The sequence below is a fragment of the Artemia sp. Qi Xiang Cuo genome, chromosome 16 (genome assembly GCF_049724085.1).
Source record: "Artemia sp. Qi Xiang Cuo chromosome 16, ASM4972408v1, whole genome shotgun sequence".
Classification (NCBI taxonomy): domain Eukaryota; kingdom Metazoa; phylum Arthropoda; class Branchiopoda; order Anostraca; family Artemiidae; genus Artemia; species Artemia sp. Qi Xiang Cuo.
Window position 1 is genome coordinate 7817880 of NC_142809.1, and position 27988 is coordinate 7845867.

Genomic DNA, 27988 nt, shown 5'->3' on the forward strand with positions numbered 1-27988 from the left:
CTACCAAAAATTAATATTAAAGAATAAATGAAACCCAAAACGAACAGAAATTAAATAACAATCAAAGCGAAAAGAAAAACAATATATATTAATGTTAATGAATAAATAAATCTTAAAACGAGTGAAACTTAAATTGAATATGCAAATCAACTTTGAATCGAATAAAAATTACTACAAACAAGAGTTTGGGTATCGCCTCACTGCAGAAGCCTAAAACCTAATGCGTCATTGGCGCCTTACTGAAAACTATATGAATCATGAACAGTCTTGGAAAGTATAAACAAAATCAAATTGAATATTAGATATATAATAATATCAAACGTTGAAAGATCCCTAAGTTCAAGATTGTTCTTTTCAGTGTAATTTTTATTTTCATTTTCAATGTTGTAAGAACTAGAAAAGAATAAATTTGAAATTTACGAGCAATTCGTTTCCAGTGAAGCGCCAAGGACGCAGATGGCATTAGGTTTTACAGTTAAAGAAGGGGGCAGTATCCAAATTTTGTTGTAGTGAAACTATATTTGTCTTGACCAATCTTGAAAAGAACTAACAAATTAAACTGAAATATTTGATGCATAATGATATTAATTGCTAAAAGCTCATCAGTTCAAAATTTTACTGTAATTAAACATTTATTTTCAATATTAAGTACAAAAGAAACAAATTTGAAATATAATTCGTTTTCAGTAAAGCGCTAATGACGCAGTAGGTTTTAGGCTTCTGTAGTGAGGCGATACCCAAACTCTTGTTGGTAGTTATTTTTATTCGATTCAAACTTGATTTGCATATTCTTTAAGTTTCACTCGTTTTAAGATTTATTTATTCATTTACATTAATATATATTGTATGTTTGTTCGCATTGATTTTTTATTTAATTTCTGTTCGTTTTAAGTTTCATTTATACTTCAATAGCAAAATATTTTTTTTCGTTTTAAGCTTGATTTTCATATTCAATCTAAGCATTACTCGCTTTAATATCTATTTATTCATTTATATTATTACTTGTTGTATGTTTTTTGCTATGATTGTTTATTTAATTTCTGTTCGTTTTGGGTTTGAATTTTAACAGGTATTTGTATCTGCTGAGCTTAAGTTTACAATGACCTTTACTTTTCTTTGAAAAACTTATTTTTCGGAAAGTTTTTTTTAAATTAATTTTAGTTCGTTTATGATTGCAAAACATTTCAAGTTTTTATGGCATGGGGGGGGGGTTGCTTACTGTCCGGTTATTCTTGACTTAAAAAAAAAGGGTCTAGAACTTTCAATTTAAATCGAATGAGGCTTTTTCAAAGTCTATACGATTACCTCTTTGATAAAAACCTTATATATGAACAATAGACAGCTTGCATAGCTTGTGGACAGCGATTGACAACAATGAATGGATTGAAAAAATAGCTCGAATAAGCGAGTTTAGACCATTTCACTTGCTGACACAAAGAGATCACGACTGTTTTGAATGGACCTTAACAGGATTTTGCGAGCAAAAGCAGTTTTGTGTCTATCACAGAGTAGGTATTTTAACCTTATGAATGGATATTTATAATAGATTTACTATGTGCTCTTCCCATACAAAACTTTACCTTATTAAAGTCCCGTTGGTGGCCCTGTTATCTTAGTGCAAAACTAAAAAACAATAAAACATCGAAACCTTATTGCCTTTATGACATTTAGTTTTCTATTGTGTAAAACTTAGTAACATGAGAAAATTAATTTTAAAAACTTAATTTATGTATTAGTTTAAAATAATATCTTTGGTATACTTGTTTGCATTGATTATCTATTTAATGATTCTTTAATCGTTTATATGCCCCCAGCACATAGCTTGCAATGTGTCCCCCTAGACCCTGGTGGGCTCTGTCGACAGTTTTTGTCGGAGTTTTTTTGTTATCAGAACTTTGAACTATTTTAACAAAATGTCTATCTCAAAATTTTTATCTGATGCATTTAGGGCTAGGAGAAGGGGTGGGGGCTAGTTGCCCTCCAATATCTTTTGACTCTTAAAAAGTGAACAAGAACTTTCAGTTTCCAATAGAATGAACCCTCTCTAAAGTTTATACGAGCATCCCTTCCATAAGAAATAATATGAATGATTCGGAGAATCCTTAAATTACAACCCTTGCCCCGAGGGCTGTGGGGGAGTTGTCACCCTCAAAGACCTAATTTCCAGAACTTAAAACTAGGTTTAATAAAATGGCTGTCTCAAAATTTTGATTGGACATGTTTGGGGAAGAGATGGGCATGAGAGGGGGGTTAGTTGCCCTTCAATCGCCTTTGACCATTAAAAAGGGCACTATCCATTTGCATTCCCAATTGAATAAGCCCTTTTTGAAGTTTCTACAACAACGTATTCTATAAAAACCTTCTATGCCCCCAGGGTATAACCTAAAACCCTTGCCTTGAGGGTTATGGGGGAGTGTCCTCCTAAAAAACATATTTTCTATCTGGAAATCAATTACGCTGAACAAAATGGCTATCTCTAAATTTTGATTGGATGTGTTTGGGTGAAAGATGGGCGTAGGGGGAAGAGGTTTGTTGTCCTCGAATCGCTTGCGACTATTAAAAAGGGCAATAGTCCTTTCAAATTCCAATCGAATTAGCCTTTTTTAAGTTTCTACGACAACTCCTTCTACAAAAACCTTATATGCGCCTAGGGCAGAGCTTAAAACCCTTGCCCTAAGGGTTGTGGGGGAATGTCCTCCTCAAAAACATATTTTCTGTGTGGAAATCAATTATGCTGAACAAAAATGTTATCTGTAAATTTTGAGTGGATGTGTTTGGGTAACAAAAGGGCGTGGGGGGGGGGGGGCTATTTGCTCTTCAAATGCTTCCGAAGATCAAAAAGGGTACTAGCCCTTTGAATTTCTAATCGAATATGCCTTTTGTGAAGTTTCTACGACAACGCCTTCTATAAAAACCTTATATGCCCCCAGGGCATAACTTAAAACCCTTGCCCTGAGGGTTATGGGGGAGTGTCCTACTCAAAAAGATATTTTCTATCTGGAAATCAACTATGCTGAACAAAATGGCTACCTCAAAATTTTGATTAGATGTGTTTGGGAGAAAGATGGGCGGGGGGGGGGGGAGGCTAGTTGCCCTCCAATCATTTTCGACTACTAAAAAGAGCACTAGAACTCTCCATTTCCAATCGTATGAGCCCTGTTTGAAGATTCTACGACGACCTCTTCCATATGAATTGCCTCTGGCGAAAAAAAAAATAATTAAATAATAAAACATTGGAGCCGTATGGCCATTACTATAGGCAACACTACAGCGTTGCCTCTGATACTAATTATTCTGAATTATCTGATCTGAATTATTTTCTATTAATAACTATATTAATTAATAGCAAATGACTAGTTAATAGTTAAATTAATAATTAAATTGCTATTAATAATTGCCTTAATAATTTGCTATTAATAATCCGATTAATTAATAGCAAATGAGTAGTTAATAATTAATTATTAATTAAACTGCTATTAATAATTGGTATAATAGTTCGCTATTAATAATTAGATTAATTAATATCAAATGAATAGTTAATAATTTTTGCAAAGTTTGAGAATTTGCTTCGTTTTGAAGTGTTTCGTTTTTATTAGTACGTTGCACCTTTAATTTTTGAAAAGTCTAGCAGTTTATTAAACCAACAATAAACATTAATTGGAATCCACGCTTCGTTGTTTCATAGGGGGGAGGGGGAGTCATCCTTATTCTTTTTATGGGTAAGGGCAAGGAGGGAAATCAAAAGCAACAGAAGAAAAAAAACAAAGAAAACAATCTAACAATACAATTAACCAAACAAATATTTAATTAAACACCACATTTGAAAAAGAGAGGAAAATCCTTATGAATGGGAAAAGAGTGAAAGAGAAAGGAGAGAAAATTAAGAGAAAGAGAAAAAAGAGATAGGGAAGAATCCTTAGAAAAGAAAGAGAAGAGAAAGGAATGAGATTCAAAGTAAGGCAGATTTACTATTCTTTTTTTCTTTTTTTTCATAGCGGACAGTAAACTTCTGTGATAATTTTATGAATTCAAATTTTTCAAATAATTTACAATTAAAATAAAACAGGATGGCATTTTACCTTTCGATTTGAGAAGAGTTTGATCATACACATACTGCCATTATCAAATTTTAATTTCTTTTTAAGCATTTCCATTTTCTGATCTTTTTCTGATCTAGATGAGCGGGGGCACAGCTACAGGAAGGGGGAGGAGGGCCTCCCCCTTCCATAAGTCCCAAAGAATTTAGAAGTTGGAATTAGCTCATGCGTATCTCCCAAACTCAAAACCTAAGCTGCGCCCCCTGTAGATGAGTCATCCTTATTCTTCCTATGGGTAGGGGAAAGAGGGAAAACAAAACGAAAAAAGAAAAAGAAAATAAGCTAATAGTAAAGCAGATAAAGAGAATTATGGTTTTGTAAAATATAAATCGAAAAGGGAAAGAACAGCTCCCTTAACGATACAAATGCAAACATGTATTTGGTTTAGAACAAACTTATCTGAATCAGAAAGGGGAAATAAAATGTACCATAGATTCCTCATTCAATGCTTTTTCCAAGTACATATAATTACTGTACTACGATTATTCGCAGCCAAAGGCCAATTTCACCAACACTGATGGTCATCTAGAGATTACAAGCCTCGAATTATAAAATAAAAATGAAATTAAGAGACAAAAATTGTTGAAAAAATGTTGAATTAAGACACCGATTAAACCAAAAATAGTGGTGCCAATTGACCAAATTTAGGTGGGATGGGCATGACGGGGGGGGGGACCTATTCTTTATTATCTAAGCGGGGAATTTGTTGTTTTTCAACATTTTCAATGACAATACCAAAAAATGCATTTCTCAAGTAAAATAACCCCCCCCCCAAAAAAAAATCGAAATCTAGACTTGGCACAAAAATCCCCCTGTCCCCACCCTCTAATCTGTTCCATTGACCAGAAATCAACAACACGTATCTTTCGAGGCCTTCCCTTTTTATTTGTTTTATCTCCTCCATTTAAGTGAAGGGGTTAAAATAGAAAAAAAAAACATAAGAATAAAAATAATAACGAAATTCTTACTCATTATATTCAAAAAATTTTGAATTATTGAATTTCCAGAGGTACTTCTAGTTTAATTGCTCCCTTCATTTACATCGCATCACTTGATTTTACAATTGCATTGCATCGCATTAAAACTTCACTACATGGAATCGCTTCATAGCCATTCCATCGTTTTTTTATGTTTTACCCCCTCCTTGTTTACCCCTTTATTACCCTCCAAGCGATTTAATCCCTTGAGTTAAGTGGCTGGGATTATATAAACTTCCCCATTTAACTTCCTCCCTTTAGTTTATTTTGATTTGTAAGATTTGGGTGGTTAGCATTTTCCCCCTTCCAAAAAATTGACCTTCTCCCTCATCTGGATTTTGAAAAATTCCTTTTTTTGGAATTTTCATTGCAAATGGCTTTTTAGGTATGTTAATGGAAAAAAAGTTGAAAAAACAACAAAATTGTCCCCACTGGATTTTTTAAAATTCACTTTTGTTCCCCTCCCATACATTGCCATGAATTGACGCTCCAGTATCAAGCATTTCAACAAAACAATCTGGCTCACTAAGTCTGATCGCTGTTTATATTAATATAAAAAGTGAAAAAATAACGAACAAAAGCTTCTTTCCTTCTTTATTTATTCCCACGTATTGTGCACCCTTAAGTTTATTGGGGGGGGGGTCATACCCTCGAAGCATTTTACACCCTCCATTTGAGTGGACGGGATCATATACTTACGTTCATCATCGGTTTTTAACTTCTTTCTGAGCATTTCCATTTTCTGATCTTTTTCTGGTCTAGATGAATCATCCTTATTCTTCCTACGGGTAAGTGTAAGCGTGCTATAATTTGGCTTATTCTCAATTTCTTCATCTTGGTTCTCATGAACCAGTCCGTACTCATCATGATTTGTAATGCCTGCAAAATGTCATTTCTGAAGTTCATCTCAATTGAGTTGCTTCATTAATTTAATTAGGATGAGAAAAATTCATATTGACGACCAGTGGCAGATCCAGGGGGGCACGCGCCCCCCTAACATAGTCTAAAGTAGTGAAATTTACTTAATTAGCACAAGTTTGCGTTAATTAAACTTGGTCCTAACGCAAGCTTATCGGATCAACCTATTTTGCCCCCCCCCCTAAAAAAAAATCCTGGATCCGCCACTGTTGACGACCAAATAACATTAAAGTGAGAACTAAGTGGGAGAAAAAAACTGTCAGGTGAAGTTCATCTCAATTGAGTTACTTCATTAATTTAATTAGGATGAGAAAAAGTCATATTGACGACCAGTGGCAGATCCAGGGATGCGAGGGGGGCCCGCGCCCCCCTAACATAGTCTAAAGTAGTGTAATTTACTTAGTTAACGCAAGTTTGCGTTAACTAAACTTGCTCCTAACGCAAGTTTATCGGATCAACCTATTTTGCCCCCCCCCCCCTAAAAGAAATCCTGGATCTGCCACTGTTGACGACCAAATAACATTAAAGTGGGAACTAAGTGGGAGAAAAAAAAACTGTGAGGTAAGAAAAAATCAGCATTTAATCCTGATTCAAGAATGCTAACTATTATTTCGATTAATTTGAATTCAAACACAAATTTATGGGGATTTCGAAAGATATAGATTAAAACTGATAGAAAACTGGTCCATATTTTTTTGGTGGGGGGGGGGATTGTTTGAACACTATTTTGAACGAGTTATTGGAAAGAAGAATATCAAAATAAATTGAAAAGTAAGCAAAGACAGTCAGAAAAAGTTCATATGCGATTAAAGGCAAGGAAAAAATTATCTACTGTTTTTAAAAGGAAAAAAGAGATTTAAGAACAAAACTGAGCTTTCATACATGTTGTTTTTTAACTTACGCTTTTAATTTTATTTATGTTCTACCGTATTTTAACTTGCACTTTTAAAATTTCTATTCAACTTATGTATATTTTTTACATTTCGTTTTCTTCTCTTTTTTATCTAAGACTTTAATTCAATTCATAGTTTTGTATATTGGGAGGGGGAGGGGGGAGAGGGTAACACTTTGAACAGGTCATTTGAAAGAAGACTCAGTATGTCGATGCGTAACACAGGTCAGTGCGTAATTTTTGCGATACTGCACTTTTCATCCGAACGCCAAGAAACTTTAAAAAGTTGTTGAGTACGCTCTTGACAAGGTTTTAATGTAAAACATAATATTCCCTCCCTCCCCCCTCCCAAGACCTTCATAATCTTTCGAATACTTTTCACGTAACAACGCCCGACGGGCGAGTTAATAATCCTATCTTAGTTTTTCAAACACCTTTAAATTTAAAAATATGATCGTTATTTTAACCAGTGGAAGAGATTCATATTTTAACCCAGTTGAAAAGTTGAAAAGTTTACTTTTCAATTTTAGGACGTTTAATTGAATTTTTTTATTCCTTTTTTTTACTCTTCACCTTTCAATTTCAAGAGTTCAATTTAGAATTCTAATTTGTATTCAATTTCGAATCCGCAATCCTGCAGTCATCGCTTCTGGGGTTTTTCTTGGGCTGGGCCGGCCCTTTTCGCTTTTTCTTGGGCCGGCCCTTTTCGGATATTTATTATTACTATATTATATTATTATTTACAGGTTAAAAATGTCACATATCAGATCTGTATGTGGCAACATCACATACGCAAAAACTTTTTGATTTATCAATTAGTTCGTGGTAACGAACTGTAAGTAAGGAGCGACCCGGCTCAATGGTAACCGAAACTTTAAAAAACGGAATTTTGATAACAACAGATACGTCAAAAAAATCAAACTTAAAGGCTTACTTGAAATATACAAGTTTCATCAAGTTTAGTCTTACCCATCAAAATATACGCGCCTGGGAAAATTTGGCTGATTCCAGAAAAAAGGGGGAAATACCCCCCTAAAAGTTATTGAACCTTAATGAAAATCACACCATCATATTCAGCGTATCAGAGAACCCTACTGTAGAGGTTTCAAGCACCTATCTAGAAAAATGTGGAATTTTGCATTTTTTTTTTACCAGAAGAAAGATCACGGATGCGTGTTTATTTGTTTGTTTTTTTTGTTTTTTCTTTTATTTCCTCAGGGGTGACCGTATTGACCCAGTGATCCTAGAATATCGTGAGAGGGCTCATTGGAACGGAAATTCAAAGTTCAAGTGCCCTTTTTAAGTGACCAGAAAAATAGGAGGGCAACTAGCCCCCCCCCCCCACGCTCATTTTTTTCCCAAAGTCACCCCATCAAAATTTTGAGATAGCCATTTTGTTCAGCATGGTCGAAAATATGATAACAATGTCTTTTAGGATGACTTAATCCCCCAAAGTCCTCGGGGAGAGGACTGAAAGTTATGAACTTTACCCAATGTTAAAATATAGTATTGGTTATTGGGAAGTATACAGATGTTTTCATGAGGGATTTTTCTGCTAGAGGGGAGGGGGTCGGGGGTTATACGGTGGGAGGATTTTTCCAAGAAGGAAGTTTTCATGGGGGAAAGGATATTGTTATGAAGGGGGTTCCAGATTTTCCAGCATTATTAAAGAAAAAGATAAGAAATTAAGTAAAAAAAAACAACAAGTTTCTCAACTGATCTCAACTGATCAACTGATTGTGATTAAGGGGTCATTTTTAAAGAATTGGAAAACAATTCGAACTTTAGCTTCAAGAGCAAGGTATTGACTAGGGTGCGAACCCTCTAATATACGTATTAAAAATCTATGAATATAGAAGTTTGTTACGTGAGTTAATTCGTAAGTTACGTATGTTTATTACTAATAAAAACGTTCGTAAATAAAACTAAACAGCTTTTAAGAAAGCCATTTAACCAAATAAAAGTAAAATTAATATGCAAATTTTGTTTTAATTATTCATGTACGGTGAGCCAAAATCAAAGCCTGCATTGATTTAAAAACGTTCAAAAATTAAATAAAAAAAACAATTTTTTTTTAACTGAAAGTAAGGAACGACGGTAAAACTTAAAACGAACAGAAATTATTCCGTTTATGAAGGGGGCTGTCCCCTCCTCAACGCATCGCTCTTTACGCTAAAGTTTGAATTTCCCACAACGATTTTTTTTAAACAATAAAAAAACTTTAGCGTAAAGAGCGAGGCTTTGAGGAGGGGACAGCCCCCTTCATAAACGGAATAATTTCTGTTCGTTTTAAGTTTTACCGTCGTTCCTTACTTTCAGTTAAAAAAAAACTTGTTTTTCTTATTTAATCCGTATAAACACCAGTCAAAAAACTAAAAATATTGTCACTCGAACAAATAAATAAATTGTATTGAAATAAATTTCAATGGATTAGTCTAATTTTTGTGTCCTTGAGATCCTTTTTTTAGATTGCAGCAACGCATAGCGGGTAACCTCGTATTCACTAAAATAGAAAAGCAAGCTAAGATAACAATAATAGAAAAATTATTTGATCAATCGGACTGAAAAAAAAATTATTACACTGTTTTGTAAAGTAATAAAAGTGATTTGAATGTAAAACTAATCTTAAGTACGTATCTTTTTTCCAGAAAACTGAAATTTTAACTTTATTTAAATTTACAGATTAGGAGATAACAAATTTTAATGGGTAATTGAATATCCTTAAAAATCGAAAAGCAAACAAAGATAGTTAGTTATAAAAGAGTAAATATGCCTCTAAAGCAATGGATAAAAAAATTTTTCCACTAAATACGAGTAACATTTCTCTAAGCACCTAAGGAGAGATGCCCCCCCCCCCTTCCGCTAAATATTTAATCTTTTAATGATGCTTAAGATAATTTTCAATTTTACTTATATTTCACCTATGTATGCACTTTCCCAAACTACACCTCCCCTCCCCCCGAGTGTGAGCTTTTATCACACAACTTTAAAATGTTCCTAATAAAATTATTGATTAAATTTTAGCCCAAGATTGTAAGCATTAGCCAGAGAAAGTACAACAGATGAATAATGGAAAAAATGGCTTATGCAGCTATGTTCTTTATCTCTGAGGGTCAGTTCATTTATAGGACAAACAGAGGTCAGTTCATTAAATCCAAACAGAGAGCTGGATGATAATTCAAACATATCAACGGCGTAATTTTGAAATAAAAAAAGAGCATATGACTTGAAAAGCTTTGGACGAAGATGCTTTGCATAGGCCTACTTGTAAAAACACTTCCAAATGTTCTCAATATCTGTGGGCAACTAGTAAAGCGTATATGTTTCTGTGCATATAGCAGAAATCTGAGGCAAACTGTGTTCTTATACTTTAATTTGTAATATTAACACAAACTAAGAAATTATTTAGGCTAATATATCCATCTAATGAATCTGAAGTATCTTAGAACTCATTACTTTTAAAACTCAAGCTTATTTTTAAAGACTTATTCCACGCAAACGCAACCATAAGCTGTTTTCCAACTCTATTTTTTTTTTTTTTTTTTTTTTTTTTTTTTTTTTTTTTTTTTTTTTACAATGCAGTAAAATTTAATTTATACTTTTAGAAGCCTCAAAAAATATGTTCCAGGAAACTTGTAGCGTGGTTCAGTATGGACTTCAACATACAAAATTCGGTAACAAAAACATAATCTTAAAATTATATATATATATATATATATATATATATATATATATATATATATAAAATAGTTAATACAATAAAATAAACATAAAAATGTAACATCAAAAATAATAATAATAATAATAACAAAATATAAGACAACAATAATAAAAAAAAAGATCACAATATGTACCAAAAAATTATAACATTTATCTAAAGCGTCAAGGAGATCAAGTCCAGCAGACCCAGTCAGAATCGATTGATGTAACAAAATCCGTCTAAATATAGATATAGAGAAACAACCTGAATTTGGAATTTTCCGCCCGAGTGTAAAACTGTCAAACCTTACTATTTACGACAAAAGGGGCTTGAGTCTGCGTGATGTGTGCATCAGGAAGGAGCAGTTTAGATGCCTTTGACATAAATGCCAAAAAAATTAAAAGAAACAAAAATAAAAACATCCCCCCCCCTAGGACCCATCTTAGATTCATTTATTCCTCAAAACTACAATTATCTAAGATTTTCCTTTCAAAATTATAAACCTTTTAGGACAGTGCAACATATTCGTCAGTGTTGCCAAATTTAACCATGGAAGTAAATAAGCAAAATTAATTTAGCGTTTTCATCCGTAAAAATTCAAACATTAACATTCTGTTGATTAGACAACAGGGTACTTGTGTATTATAGTGACCATACTGTTCTTGATCTGTTGTAAAACCGGTTTCTCTGCGTGCATTCGGAGATAATTAGCTTATGAAATATACCAAAATATGATATATTTCATTAAAATATACCTGCATAGTAGTTTATCTCACTCAGGCTCAGCTTTTTTTTCCGAGTGAACACAGAGAAACCGATTTTTACAACAGATCAAGAACAACAGAGTGGCCACTATAATATACAAGTACCAACAACACCACCTTCAAAAGAAAGTTGCATCTTCTTAAGCTGTTTGGTATCATAGGTTTTAGCTTATCCTTTGTTGATTCTTCACTCATGTTTGTATATTTTGAATTTGGCACTTGCTACTACCAAAACCCTGCTTAACTATAGATGGACTCTTTTTCAATTAAAATTGAAATTTTTTTTACATTTTACCCCCTCCTTGTTTACCCCTTAATTACCCCCCAAGCGATTTAAACCCTTGAGTTAAGTGGCTGGGATTATATAAACTTCCCCATTTAACTTCCTCCCTTTAGTTTATTTTGATTTGACAGATTTGGGTGGTTAGCATTTTCCCCCTTCCAAAAAATTGACCTTCTCCCCCCTCTGGAATTCACTAAGAATCGTGTCGGACATTTTCTGACGTTTGAAATAATTGCCAAAAACCATTTGTTGATCTGTTCTGAAAAGAAGATCATCAAGCAGGGCGGTATCCGGGATTTTTTTTTTGGGGGGGGGGGGGAGGGAGGAGGGGTACAAAAGGATTTTTTTGGGTGGGTTACACAAAAAAATCGAAAAACTCAAAAAAAAATTGTTTATGTTCATTTTTGTTACGTTTTTATGAGTCTTACAAACATTTCAGGGGGGGGGGGGTCAAACCCCCTAACTCAACCATTTTCTGGATACGGCCTTGTCATCAGGGCAATTTGGATCAGAAACATTAAAATGTGATTGAACATACCTTGTCTGCTAATCTTCCCTTTGAGAACAGCTTAGGAAACGCTTTTGACAATTATGTCAGAAGAGTGGAAATTTCAGATGCGACGTTTAGATGTAGAACGAAATATGCGAATTAAAAAAAAAAATCTAATTTTTATTGCTTACACTCATTGGCGTAACCTTTGGGTTTATGAATGAGGATACAAAGAATGGGTAGGATTTTTTTTTCCAGTTTTGAAAATATTTTAAAATAAAAAACCTAGTTCTATTTCGACATTGAAAATATGTTTATTTGCTGGTTCTAGTCGAATGATCCTAACAGTTATAAGGAGCAGGATCTTGAGTAAGAAAATACAAAAGATAAAATTAAAAAAAAAAATGAAAAAAGCTTTAACCTCTAAATCCAAGAAAAGTAAAAAAAAAATCTCAGTTCCTGGAAAAAAAAAACTATTATAGTAAATATTCAAAACGTCCAAAACAAGAAAAATATTGCAATTTGATTTTTTGTGGCACGACTGACCAAGCTTTCATTCGTAGTTTTAATTAATTTCAATTAGTCAAAGTAACACAAAAAAAAGTTTTATTTATAGTACAGTTGAAGATAAAGCGATTTTTTTTTCAAAGTTTCTATTTTACTCTCTTTAGTCTACAGCCAATCAGGATTCGAAACAATTTTTTTTAATTACGTAAAATTATACATAATTATATGATCATATTGTGATAACATTATATATGGGCTTTGCTCTTTATGGTGCAAATCAATGGCGCTTGAAACATTAAAGTGATATATGTAAAATGTCAGGTTATACATCATTGAAACATGATTCAAACGTCAGGTATTCAACAGTATTCAACTTGGCAAATCCTGTAATCAATTTCTGTCCTCCATATTAACCATTCTTTCTTGTAATATTTTATTTTGAGATCACGCCTACCTCTCTTTCAAAATAACCCAAAGCCATAAACATGGATTTGATCTTCTTTTAAGACTTTCCCTTTTTTACCTAAATAGAGAAAATTAAATAATTGTGTCCAAAAAAGCTCACCAATTTTTGTGCATATCACAACCATGAGATTGGCCACAGTTTGAGCATCGTCTATCATAATCGTTTTAACAGTGCCATCTAACATCCGGACTTTCAGCGTTCTTAGCTTGCGTCGATATTCGATATGATCCTAGAAACAATTTTTTTAAATGTCTTGGAATTGCTAAACTCCTCTAACCTTTTTTCATAAAGGGGGCTACAAACAAGGTAGCTTTCGATATAATAATCAAAATCGTATACCTTAAGTAATGACTTTTTTAATTAAAAATTCCCTAAATTATCTCTTGGAAGTAAGTGTTTTCAACGGCAAAAATGAATGCGCTTATAGTGATTTTGTATGACTACACGCCGTGCTTCCCACCTTTCGCTGAGGCCAACCCATGTGTACACTTGCCATGGGCAGTAAGAGCATACCAATACACAGTACTGCCTTGGGTCAAAAGAAAACTTTATTTGTCAAAGACTTTAGTCGGCAAGGGAGTTTCAGGGGAGGGATAGAGTATTACTTTCAGCTAAGAAGTAGAAAAAACGCTTAAGGGGGAGGGGGCGAGCATTAGTATAAGCTTAAGAACGAGCGAAATGCTGAAAAGTAATCAGAAGCTGAAACTTAAGAGGAAGACACAATAAAAAATCAACATTACCTTAATTAATTAGCTTAATTCGCACTTCGGAGCAAATTAAGGTCCATACTGGATCTGTTGTGCTCTAGGTCAAATGATGTCAAAAATTCGTCACCGTGTTCGGGCCCAGTCACACGCCATAGGAGAGGTCTGCTGGAGATATGCAATTTAAGCCCACTCGGGCGAGGTGGCCACGAGGTAGGTATGGCCCATAAAGACCATTCTCAGTGGTATAGAGCTGACACCGCCGCACAACAGCAACTTCGGATTGAGTATGCGAGATGGTTGGATATGACAAGCGGCATCAGCCTCCTAGCAAGACACTTATTATGATAAAGTTGGCATCAATCAGTAGTTGAGTGGGACGGACAGTCCCACTCATATTTACATGGCTTGTTATTCCATTCCTTGTCAAGTCTGGACTGGAAGGACGCAGCTATAGGTGCAGTCGCCGTTTCAACTTTAAGGCTATTCCAATCGTTGACAACATGCTCGGAAAAGAAGTGTTGCCGCGTTTGTGTTTTGACAAAACGTTTTGACAGCTTATGTGAGTGTCCTCTTGTATGGTGCTGACTTGAATGTTTGGTAAAGTGTGGCTTATTTGGTTGTGCGTTATACTTGTAGGTCAGCATCATATCACCACGGCGGCGTCTGAAGACGAGTGTTGGCAGCTGCATGCGTTCCAGTCTCTTCTTGTATGGGAGATCTTGTAGGCCAGCTATGCATTTCGTGGCACGTCTCTGAACTCCCTCGATTAGACTGGTGTCATTCTTATAAGAAGGGGAGGTGAGACACGTACCAAAACCCAAAACGGGTCTAACTATAGCCTTATAGAGCCTTAGAAAGACTGTATGGGAGCGGCTGGTTATAGTGCATTTGAGGAGACCAAGACTTGAATTTGCTTTTGAAACTGCTTGTTGCCAGTGGCCGTGGAACTTCAGTTGTTCATCTATCAGCACTCCTAGATCTCTTTCTTCGGGACTTGTCTTTAGTACTAAGCTAGCCAGTGAATTGGGATCGGACATGCTATACTGGTGACGGAGGTTGTTGCTTCCAAAGGGAAGGACACTGCACTTCGATGTGTTGAATTCAAGTAGCCAGTCTTGTGCCCACATTTGGATTTTATGAAGGTCACGCTGCAGACTTTGTTGGTTTGCAGGCCCAAACAGCTTGGAGTCATCGGCATAGAGAGTGATGTTATTTTCTGTTCCGTTCATCATATCGTTGATGTATATAAGGAATAGGGTAGGGCCCAAGACAGTACCTTGGGGGACTCCACTTACAACATCACATGGTTCGGAGAAGACCTTATCACCATTATTTGTGAAGAGTCGAACCTGCTGACTCCGACCAGTCAGAAAGTCCATGACCCAATCGACCACGTCCGAGTGGGTACCTGCTGCTGAAAGTTTCAATCTGAGACGGTTGTGTGGTACCTTGTCGAAAGCCTTGGCTAGGTCCAGTAAAATCAGGTCCACAGGGGTTCCTTTCTCCAGGTAATCTGTTATGGTGCTGTATGTCTCAAGGAGATTGGTCTCAACCAATTTTCCTGGCAGAAATCCGTGCTGGTCGGGGGAAAGTATATTATTATTACAGAGATGTGTCAAAATATCAGCATTCACCATCCGCTCAAGGGTTTTTGCCACCGCTGAGGTCAAACTGATGGGTCTGTAGTTTATGGCTTTGGTGTGGTCACCTTTCTCGAGTATTGGAGTGACATGGGTCAGCTGCCAGTCTATGGGTACCTTTTTTGAGTCAATCGTCGGTTTGCATATATTGCATAGTAGTTATGCAATTTTTTTGGCAAGCTTCTTCAATAGTCTTGGGTGGAAGTTATCATGACCCGCAGACTTATGGACATCTAGCACTTCAATTTACGTTTTGATCACAGGGGGGAGAGTAGAAAATATGGTATTGGGGTAGGGATGTCGTATGGTGGACTATAAGGAAGAGGACCATCTGGTTCATTGGTGAAGACCGACGCAAACAGCCTGTTGAGGAGTTCGGTGATGTCCTTCAAGTTGGTCACTTCCTTGCTATCATCTGTACTGAGTGCTTTAACTGACCGTCTGCTATGGTCCTTACTTGATACATACTTCCAGAACTTCTTCGGGTTATTCTTACTATCATCAGCTAGCTTGGACTCGTACCGTACGTAAAGTTGTTTAGTTAGGCTTCTTAGCTTGTTTCGAGCTTTTGCAAACTTTTGGTAGTGTTCTTCCTTCCCTCCTTTATTGTACTTTCTCCAGTACCGTCCCCTCCTGTTTCTTTCCTTGCGTATCTCAGGGGTCATGAAAGGCAGTGTTTTGGGCTTCGGCGTGAGTTTTACTGACGTGTGTTTTTTTGAAGTGTAAGTAGCTCGTCCTTTAGGTTAGCCCATTGTTGGTCGACGTCCCCTTGAAGTAAAGGTGACCAAACTATGCCTTCCAGCTCTTTTCTGATCGCCCGGTAGTCTACATAAGTTTTCTTTATGTAATCATTTTTTATCTTACGAAATGACACATTCACTTCTAGGATTATATGATCACTCTTTCCTAGAGGAGGTAAGTAATTTATGTTCTGAAGCTGGTCTTTATCCCGTAAGAACACTAGGTCAAGTAGAGTCGGTCTCTGGAAAAGTCGGCCTCTAGTAGCTTGTTCGACAATCTGGTAGAGATTAAGGTCGTGAAGGCAGTCTGTGAATAGATTCGTGCTTCTGCTTCTGTTCGTAAGTAAAGGTATATACGGATATCCATCCTTCCATATGAGGTCAGGGAAGTTGAAATCACCAGCTATAAAAAGGTTCCCCGTGTAATTCATAGTTGCTTTTTGCAGCATTGTTGCTATTGTCCGCTCGGTTTCTTGGCAATCAGGGGCAGATGGGCTTCTGTAAATACAGCCTACTCTGGTTATTACTCCACTGCTGTCATCACATAGGTCGAACCATACAGGTTCAACAATTTGTGAGCTACCTGGGAGACACAATCATCGTATACTATAACAAGTCTTGAATAGCGCCAACGGACCACGCCTGCATTCTAAAGACTGTAGGTTTGACATGACACCATACCCTGGAATCTTAAAATGGGAATCTTTAGGATTATTTCTATTGGACTTGGTACAAACTTCGTTAAATAGGACCAGATCAGAATTTTTTGAATAAATCACATATTTGAGCTTGTTTAATTTGTTAAGACATTGGTCAACATTAGTAATTAGAGCATAAAAATCTGCACTTACTCGTTTTTGGTGTTGATTACTCCGGTTGTTAGTCCTATTGCCCGGTTGATCTAAGTCCTCATCTGTTTTGCCTAAAGTGGTTGCTGGTGCCTTCAAGTTAGCAGTGTAGTAGCTTCCAGAGCTTGTTTCGCTCTCCAATGAGCTGTCACTAGTCATGGATGAGAGTCTTTCCGTAGAAAAAGCACTAACATGTTCGGTAACACCCATATTTACATTATTTACATAGTTCACAACTTGGAATTCTACATCTGCATTGGGTTCAGAGGAGAGACTTCTCCTCTGCTTTTCGCGTTTTTTGACACAATACGAAGGTCACAGATTGCGAGGTTTTTATCACCACCAGCTATTCTGTCCTTAAGCTCTCCAACAAGTGCTTTATATCTCTCTTGATCTTGTTTCGATCGATCATGGCGAAACTGTACTGCTCCTTTCATTGAGAAAGACTCTTTTAAGATATTTTTTTTAATTTGAAAGAATGACACAGTAAACAAAAGGGGCGGTGCCGTATTCCGGGATGGATTGCTAGTCTGTATATTCTGCTTTAGGTGACGGATATTAGTTAAGGGACCGCAATTGATTCCGTACTCGGTTGATAAAAACTGCTTGAGAGCGTTAGTGTCATCAATGGAAGCGTCAATACCGTATACAACAATGTTGTTTTTCCGTGACTCTCGGTCTTTTTCAGCACGGATGATCTGTCGTACTTCAGATTCTAACGACTGCTGAAAGTTACCACTAAGTGCATGGACTTCTGCTAGCGCAATTTTCTTCGTTTTATCCACGCTACATTTTGAGGATAGGGCCACTTCCACACTATTTACTTTGTCTTTTATAGAACCTAGCTCAGCTCTAAGTGCACTCAGTTTGCGCAATGGTATTGGAGAGACTACTCTGAAGGTTTCCTATTGCTTGCGTGATCACAGTAGTAATATCTTGGATAGTAGCTGCGGGTTGGGGAGGGATAATGGATCTAGGGGTGGTCACATTTGATTTGCACCAAGCACAGTCCCAATTGAAACCATTTTTCTCCTGCATTTTCACGAGGAGTTCATACTCTGCGTTAGATATTTTCAGGCAGTCACAACATACCCATTTCCCACACCCATCACAAAGTAATGCTTTAGAGTCCTCTTCTAGGTCTGAAGTACATAACAGGCATCTGTCCACATTTTTCTGGGGGCTCTCTCTGAGACGTTTCGATTTTGGCGGCATTTCGGGCACGAATAAATTTTCCACCAACAGGAAATTGTAATAACAACACCGAATTAGATAATATTGTTTGACATTAGGTCAACAATATAAAAAAATATAACAATATATAATAATAATAGTAAAATAATAACAATAAAATAATAAAACAATAAATAATAAATAATAAAAATAATAATAACAATAAAATAATAACAAAATATTCAACTTCAATAATCAAACAAAGTCAACAAAATGTAACAATAACGAAACTAAAGGATACACCAGTACGCAGACGTGATGAATCACGGAAAAGCAGCATATGTCCATTAAAAATACTTTCGTTTAAAACACCAATTAAAATCAAACAGCATCATGATATAAGAAGAGAGAGCTACCAATAAGTTGTCAAATTTAAAAAAAAAAAAAAAAAGATTATCTCTAGTGGTAAATCATTCAAATCGCTCTATAGAAAGTGTTCCGCCTGCCAAGAGCTAAAAATAGTTAAGACAAACAGAAATAAGAAAAACAAAATTTCCGACAGGGAAAAGGTTTCGAAGGAGAAACAAGACTCCGTGATTTGCGCTAATCGAAGAGAAATGTTTATAAATGTTTGTTAAATTTCCCAGGATTATTTACAAAGCTTGTCTACGTGGTAACTCAACCTTGACAACTCCCCCCCCCCTGAGTATTTGTCCAAGTAGACCGTTTTCCTGTGGGGAAGTAAATTTGGTCAAAAGACTTCAGATAGACGAGCGAAATATGACAAATCTGAGATTTCAGGGGGATGGGAAATTGACCCTCCAGCGTAAGTGCCTGAGTCGACTCTTTTCTGAATAGAAAAGTAACATCCCTCTTATGAACAATCTGAAATTAGCAAATAACTAGAACTTATCTAAGAGTGTATGGTGGATGGCTTCATGAAAATTCTTTTTGACCAAAGCTTGTGGTTTGTTAACCCACCCCCTTTATATTTAGGAAAGCAGTCACGGAATCGACTGAGTAAGGTCAATCAAACTGCATTACGCGTCTATTTTCGACGATTTCGAGTTAACACTAAAGTTTAGTTTGCTAAAATTTCCTTTTATGCTCAGAAAAGCAGTGTTGGGATCGACTTACCCAGGCCAATCAAACTGCATTACGTATCCATTTTCGACAATTTCGAGTTAACGCTAAAGTTTAGTTTGTTAAAATCCCCTTTTATGCTCAGAAAAGCAGTGTTGGGATCGACTTACCCAGGCCAATCAAACTGCATTACGTATCCATTTTCGACGATTTCGAGTTAACGCTAAAGTTTAGTTTGTTAAAATCCCCTTTTATGCTCAGAAAAGCCATGTTGTGATCGACTTACCCAGGCCAATCAAACTGCACCCATTTTCGACGATTTCGAGTTAACGCTAAAGTTTAGTTTGTTAAAATCCCCTTTTATGCTCAGAAAAGCAGTGTTGGGATCGACTTACCCAGGCCAATCAAACTGCATTACGTATCCATTTTCGACGACTTCGAGTTAACGCTAAAGTTTAGTTTGTTAAAATCCCCTTTTATGCTCAGAAAAGCAGTGCTGGAATCGACTTACCCAGGCCAATCAAACTGCATTACGTATCCATTTTCGACGATTTCGAGTTAACGCTAAAGTTTAGTTTGTTAAAATCCCCTTTTATGCTCAGGAAAGCAGTGTTGGGATCGACTTCCCCAGGCCAATCAAACTGCATTACGTACCGAATTTCCACGATTTCGAGTAAGCCCAAAGGTTATGGTTTGTTAAGATCCCCCTTTACTGCTTAGGATAGCAGTGTAGGGTAGGGTCGCCACAATGGTCAGTTCCTGAAGCGCTACAATTGCCCAAACTTGCGTGCTACAAAACGATTTTTGGTGCTACAGTCAAAAAACTTGCTGTAATAGTGCTAAAATAGCCCTTTCATGTTACAGGTGGCACAATGAGTACATGCTATAATGCTAAACACAATGAAATAGTGCTAAAATAGCACTCTTGTGCTACAGGTGGCAATCCTGGTGTAGGGATCGACTGGGCCAAGGTCAATCAAACTGCATTTTGTACCCATTTTCCACAATTTTGAGTTAGCAAAAGTTATTACTTGTTAAAATCCTCCTTTGACGCTTAGGAAAGCAGTGTTGAGATTGAAAGGCCCAGGTCAATTAAACTGCACTATGTACCAACTTTTCACGATTTGGAGTTAGAAAAAAAGTTACGGTTTATTAAAATCCCCCTTTAATGCTTAGGAAAGTAGCACAGAAATCGACTGTCCCGTGTCAATCAAACTGCACATCCATTTTCCACGATTTCGAGCTGGCTGCACAAACATGGTTGGAGTTCGCCATTAAAAGTGGACCGACTCCAGAAAGTTAACTCCAATTCATGTATTACAAGCTATGTGTATACTGCTGAATCACTTATTGTCTGTTTTAACACTGCAAGACCCTTCTGAAATAACAGTTAGACCGGTTTGTATACAGAAGTATTAAAACTCTTTAATAAACAATGAGTTGTTACAGCAGACAAACTCAAGACGATTAGGTTCACAGTTGTGCACAAAATAAAGCCGACACAATATTTTTTAAATACTGAAGCAATTGGTGCAATATCTCGGATCATACATGGATTGGTCTTAATTCATCGCATCACTAACAAACCTTGGCTTTAGCTTAAACCTTTCAATTTTATCTTTAAAATATGCAACAAAATGTTAAATAACAAAAATAAATCAAATTATGTTGGAACAATAAGACATTGCTAGAAAATAGCAAGAATTCGGAGGGAAAAGGCAAAAAAAAAAACTCCCTCAAGGTACGTGTCTATCTGCAAATACACTTTTCTAAGCTGTGTTGAATGCTACAACACAACGCAAACCACATCACATATAACTACAACACAACTATAGCATATAACAACACAAGACTACAACACAGTTGTAGTTGTATACAAATATAACTACAAATACAACTACAACACAAATAATCACTGCAACTCTGGGGTAAAATCACCCTGTGTCCCAAGTACGATGTTCAGTATAACTCGATGTTCAGTGTAACTCGATGTTCAGTATACGATGTTCAGTATAACTTGATTGAAACAATCAATCAAGTTCAATTGGGGAAGGCGTCATAACATCGAACCGTTAGGAGCAGTACAAAATCCGTCATAGCAACGACAAAAAAATCCGTCAGAATCTCGAACAGTCATAACATCAAAAATTTTAAAACTTTAGTTTTTGGGGTTTAGGGGGGGAAATGTACCTAGGTTAGGTTACGTATTTAATATATGCTATGCTAAACCCTCACCCCCCTGATGTGCAAATATATAGCCGAAATTTGTTTCTAAACTATTATATACTTATTACTATTATATAAACTTAGACATTTTTTTAGATGTTATGACGGTTCGAGGTTCTGACGGTTTGATGTTATGACGTTTCGTGCTTGTGACGGTTCGCCGAAATGGTAGCACCCCGTTCAATTGAATACCCTAGGACATGATCTATTGGCTGATATCTCGCCTGCAGGATAATCAAAGAAAATTTCCGTATGTAAGTTCTTTAAGCCAATCTGACAAAATTTTTGGCTGTTTTTACTTCATGCAAGACAATCACGCAAAACTGTGCCCTCATGTAAGCGCATAGCTGTAGTGTTATAAATAAAGGAAGGACAGCTTTACCTTTTTGGATTTTTATTTTATTTTATTAAAAATTTTATTTTTTAAATTTTTTTTAATTTTTTTTTTTATTTTATTAAAAAGTCTATTTTCCTCCTTTTTTCTACTTCTACTATTTTTAATACTTATTTTTTTATTTCTAGTATTTTATTATTTTTGACGAGGAATTTATGACGTTATTCTGTTCTTTTGCTTTCATTCTGAAACTAATATTGGTGTTCGCCAAAGCTCTCTTAAGATTTCAATGTACATAAAGATAAATTTTGACATACAACTGGCCATCTAGAAATTAAAGTTCATACAAAGCTGTAAAGAGAGAAAGGGAAGATATTCCAGGGGTTATAACTGCCGCTAGGTATGTTATTTCCAATGGAAGACTACATAAATTAATTAAGACATCCGTAGAGGACTATGGAAGACTTCCAGAAGACTACAGGAACTGTATTTTTGCTGTATATTATTTCTGTGAAGATGCCATAAGTTCGTATATACAACCAACCATCCAGAAACAAAAGTCCATGGAGGAAGTCCACGCTGAACACGGAGGAGGAGGGAAAAGCTTCAAGATTCCCTTCCATTATAACTGCCACTAAGCTTATTATTTCTATTGAAAAGCTACAGAAATTTATCAAGACTTCCATAGAAGATTATGGATGACTTCTATTCAATGAATGCAGAAATTGTATTTTGCAGTGTATCATTATCGTTCATTGTAGCTGCCACTAGGCGTAGTATTTCCATTGCAAGACTAAAGGAAATTATCAAGGTTTCCATGGCTGATCTCCATTTGAAGACCACAGAAATTGTATTTTTCCGTATATTATTAATATTAAGATACAACCAGCTATCCAGAAATAAAAATCCCATACAAAAATGCACAAGGAGGAAAAGGAGAATGTTCCAGGAGTTCCTTTCACTATAGCTGCCACTAAGTTTAGTATTTCCATTGCAAGACTAAAGGAATTTATCAAGGTTTCCATGGCTGATCTCCATTTGAAGACCACAGAAATTGTATTTTTACTGTGTATTATTAATGTTAAGATACAACCAGCTATCCAGAAATAAAAGTCCCACACAAAAATGCACAAGGAGGAAAAGGAGAATGTTCCAGTTCCTTTCACTATAGCTGCCACTAAGTGTAGTATTTCCATTGCAAGACTAAAGGAATTTATCAAGGTTTCCATGGCTGATCTCCATTTGAAGGCCACAGAAATTGTATTTTTACCGTGTATTATTAATGTTAAGATACAACCAGCTATCCAGAAATAAAAGTCCCACACAAAAATGCACAAGGAGGAAAAGGAGAATGTTCCAGGAGTTCCTTTCACTATAGCTGCCACTAAGTGTAGCATTTCCATTGCAAGACTAAAGGAGTTTATCAAGGTTTCCATGGCTGATCTCCATTTGAAGACCACAGAAACTGTATTTTTACCGTGTATTATTAATGTTAAGATACAACCAGCTGTCCAGAAATAAAAGTCCTACACAAAAATGCACAAGGAGGAAAAGGAGAATGTTCCACGAGTTCCTTTCACTATAGCTGCCACTAAGTGTAGTATTTCCATTGCAAGACTAAAGGAGTTTATCAAGGTTTCCATGGCTGATCTCCATTTGAAGACCACAGAAATTGTATTTTTCCGTATATTATTAATATTAAGATACAACCAGCTATCCAGAAATAAAAATCCCATACAAAAATGCACAAGGAGGAAAAGGAGAATGTTCCAGGAGTTCCTTTCACTATAGCTGCCACTAAGTGTAGTATTTCCATTGCAAGACTAAAGGAATTTATCAAGGTTTCCATGGCTGATCTCCATTTGAAGGCCACAGAAAATTTATTTTTACCGTGTATTATTAATGTTAAGATACAACCAGCTATCCAGAAATAAAAGTCCCACACAAAAATGCACAAGGAGGAAAAGGAGAATGTTCCAGGAGTTCCTTTCACTATAGCTGCCACTAAGTGTAGCATTTCCATTGCAAGACTAAAGGAGTTTATCAAGGTTTCCATGGCTGATCTCCATTTGAAGACCACAGAAACTGTATTTTTACCGTGTATTATTAATGTTAAGATACAACCAGCTGTCCAGAAATAAAAGTCCCACACAAAAATGCACAAGGAAGAAAAGGAGAATGTTCCAAGAGTTCCTTTCACTATAGCTGCCACTAAGTGTAGTATTTCCATTGCAAGACTAAAGGAATTTATCAAGGTTTACATGGCTGATCTCCATTTGAAGACCATAGAAATTGTATTTTTCCGTATATTATTAATGTTAAGATACAACCAGCTGTCCACAAATAAAAGTCCCATACAAAAATGCACAAGGAGGAAAAGGAGAATGTTCCAGGAGTTCCTTTCATTATAGCTGCCACTAAAGTGTAGTTTTTCCATTGCAAGACTAAAGAAATTTATCAAGGTTTCCATGGCTGATCTCCATTTGAAGACCACAGAAATTGTATTTTTACCGTGAATTATTAATGTTAAGATACAACCAGCTATCCAGAAATAAAAGTCCCATACAAAAATGCACAAGGAGGAAAAGTAGAATGTTCCAGGAGTTACTTTCACTATAGCTGCCACTATGTGTAGTATTTCCATTGCAAGACTTAAGGAATTTATCAAGGTTTCCATGGCTGATCTCCATTTGAAGACCACAGAAATTATATTTTTACCGTGTATTATTAATGTTAAGATACAACCAGTTATCCAGAAATAAAATCCCATACAAAAATGCACAAGGAGGAAAAGGAGAATGTTCCAGGAGTTCCTTTCACTATAGCTGCCACTAAGCGTAGTATTTCAACTGGAAGAATACAGGAATTGATAAAGATTATCATGGAAGCCTTCCATTTGAAGACACATTATTTGATTATATTATGTTTGTGAAAAAATATAACTGTTTTTACTTTTATAACTTTAATAAATCAAATAATATTAACATTTTGATTACTAAATATCAGTATATGTATATTAAACTGACAATGCACATTCGTTTGTATTTTTTCAGTAAAGTGCAAATTTTGTTCTGACCTTGGGAAGGCATAGGGGTTTTGCGCCTAACTTATGTTAATTTCTACTCGTTTTGAGTTTGACTCGGTTAATTACTGTAATTTCTGTTCGTTTTGGGTTTCATTTATTTATCGATACTGATTTCTGGTAGTTTCACGCTTGTTAGATTATTTGATTTTATTTTTGCTCATTTTTGTTTAATAGAGTTCTTTACTTTTCTTTGAAAAACTTATTTTGTGGAAAAAGTTTTTTAAATTAATTTCTGTTCGTTTTTTATTGACATAGTCTTTTCAGGGGAAAAGAAAATAATAATTTAAATCATTTCGTTTTTTAAGACTTTATAGTTTGGCCTGCTATTTGTATGCTGGAGAAAAATTTTCAGCAATTTTTAACAGCATGCACCCTTTTAAAAATCTGGACACAAATAGTACTGTTTAATTTAGTTTCACACCTCCTCTAGTTGCCCTGAAATGGAAAAATTGATACCATTCGCAAAAAAAATCTGTTTACTTTCTTTGATAGCTTGGATACACTTACGCTATTTTGATTTGGTTAAATTTTAAGAGCAGAAATGGGAGTGTTGGCGTGGGAGGGTGGGAGTGGAAGGGCGATTAGTTACCCTCAAATAACTTTCACTATTAAAAAGGGCATCAGCCCTTTCTATTTTCAATCGAATGAGTCCTTTTCGAAGTTCCCACGACAACTCCTTCCATACGAAGTGCCCTGGTCTAAACAACAACACGAAAAAAAAAAATAATACATCATACCCACTTCGATCTTTACTATAAAAATATCAAGCCTTCCAATCACTTTCGACTATTAAAAAGGGCACTAGGTCTTTCAATTTCCAATTGAATGAGCCCTTTTGGAAACGACAACGCTTTCTATAAACACTTTATATGCCCCAGGGCGTAAATTACAACCATTGCCCTAAGGTTTGTTAGGGTGTTTGTTATCCTCTAACACCGAATTTTTAGAGCTTTCAACTACGTTAAACCAAATGGCTATCTCAAAATTTTAATTGGATGTATTTGGGGTAATTGTGGGCATGACAGGGGCGGTAGTCACTCTCCAATCACTTCCAACTATAAAAAATGGCCCTAGCCCTTTCAATTTCCAATCAAATGAGCCCTTTTGAAAGTTTCTACGACAAAACTTTCAATAACAATCTTATATACCCCAGGGCAAAACTTACAACCTTGCCCTGAGTGCTGGGGGGGGGGGTGTCATTCCCAAAGACCTAATTTCAAGAACTTTCTACTACGATGAATAAAATGGCTATCTGAAAATTTTGATTGGATGTGTTTGGAGGAATGGTGAGCGTGAGAGGGGTTTAGTTACCCTCCAATCACTTTCGACTATTACAAAGGGCACTAGCCCTCTCAATTTCGAATTGAATGAGCCCCTTTTGAAGTTTTACGACAACTCTATCCATAAAAACCATATATGCCCCCAGGGCAGAGCTTACAACCTTTGCCCTTTGTTATCCTTAAATGCATAATTTCCAGAACTTTCAACAACGTTGAACAAAATGGCCATCTCTAAGCTTTGATTGAATGTTTTTGGGGAAATGGTGGGCGTAAGAGGGGGGTTAATCACTTCACTCACTTTCGACTATTAAAAAGGGCAATTTCAATTTCCAATCAAATGAGCCCTTTTTGAAATTTCTATAAAAACTTTCTATATTAACTTCATATGCCTCAAGGCTATAATTTAAAACCCTCGTCCTGAGGTCTCTGAGGGGGTTATCATCCTAAAAGACCTTATTTCCAGAACTTCATACAAAGTTGAACAAACATCGTTTTTCAAAATTTTCTTTGAATGGGTTTGAGAAATTGGTGGGCGTGAGAGGGGCGTTAGTTACTCTCCAATCACTTTAAACTACTAAAAAGGCACTAGCCCTTTCAATTTCCAATTGAATGAGCCCTTTTGAAGTTTCTATGCTTTCAATAAAAACCTTATACGCCCCCAGGGCATAACTTACAACCCTTGCCCTGAGGGCTGTGGGGGGAGGGGTTTTCATCCTTGAAGATCTAATTTCCAAAACTTTCAACTGCGTTGAATAAAATGGGTATCTAAAATATTGATTGGATGTGTTTGGAGAAAAGATGGGCGTGAGAGGGGGGGGGGGGTGTCAGGTTCCTTCAAATCAGTTTCGACTATTAAAAAGGGCACTAGCCCTTTGAATCCAATCGGTTGAGCAATTTTTCAAGTTTCTACGACAAAGATTTCAATAAAAACCTTATTTGCCCCCAGGGCATAACTTATAACCGTTGCCCTGAAGACTGTGGGGGGAGTGTACTGCTCAAAGATATAATTTCCTGAAATTTAAACTGCGTGGAAAAAAATGGTTATCTCAAAATCTTTGGATTGGATATGTTTGGGGAAATGGTGGGCGTGGAAGGGTTGTTAGTTGCTTTCCGATCACTTTCGACTGTTAAAAAGGGCACTAGCCATTTCAATTTCCAATCGAATGAGCCCTTTTGAAGTTTCTGCGACAACGCGTACTGTAAAACCCTCATATGCCCTCTGGGCATAATTTACAACCTTTGCCCTGAGAGCTGTGGGGGGGGAGGGATGTCATCCTAAACTACCTAATTTCAAGAACTTAAAACTACGTTGAACAAAATGGCTATCTCAAATTTTTGATTATATGTGCTTGGGGAAGAGGTGGGCGTGAGAGGCGGGATAGTTGCCGTCTAATCACTTTTGACTATTAAAAAGGGCACTAGCCCTTTGAAATTCCAATCGAATGAGCCTTTTTTTAAAAGTTTCTACGACAAAGCCTTCTATAAAAAACCTTATATGCCCCCAGGGCATAACTTACAACCCTTGCCCTAGGGGCTGTAGGGGACTGAAAAAAATCAACTACGCTGAAAAAAATGGCTATCTCAAAATTTTGATTGGCTGTGTTTTGGGAAAAAGTGGGCATGGAAGGGGTGTTAGTCGCCTTCCAATCACTTTCGACTATTAAAAAGGGCACTCCAGTTTCGAATTGAACGAGGGCTTTTCGAACTTTCTACGAAAACTTCTTCGATACGAAGTGCCCTGCTCTAAAGGAAAAAATTAACAAATAAAATATTGTGCC

General features: G+C 36.1%; 1 protein-coding gene across 1 annotated transcript in view; it reads right to left on the reverse strand.

Moving 5' to 3' along the window:
• The window catches only part of rhea (Talin_middle and talin-RS domain-containing protein rhea), a 214086-nt gene that overhangs the window by 112867 nt on the left and 73231 nt on the right, over positions 1-27988 (reverse strand). The window contains exons 4-5 of the mRNA XM_089102200.1: positions 13194-13323; positions 5774-5953 (exon numbers count right to left, since the gene is read on the reverse strand). Coding sequence (XP_088958326.1) covers positions 5774-5953; positions 13194-13323 — 310 coding nt within the window. The remainder of the gene's footprint in view (positions 1-5773; positions 5954-13193; positions 13324-27988) is intronic.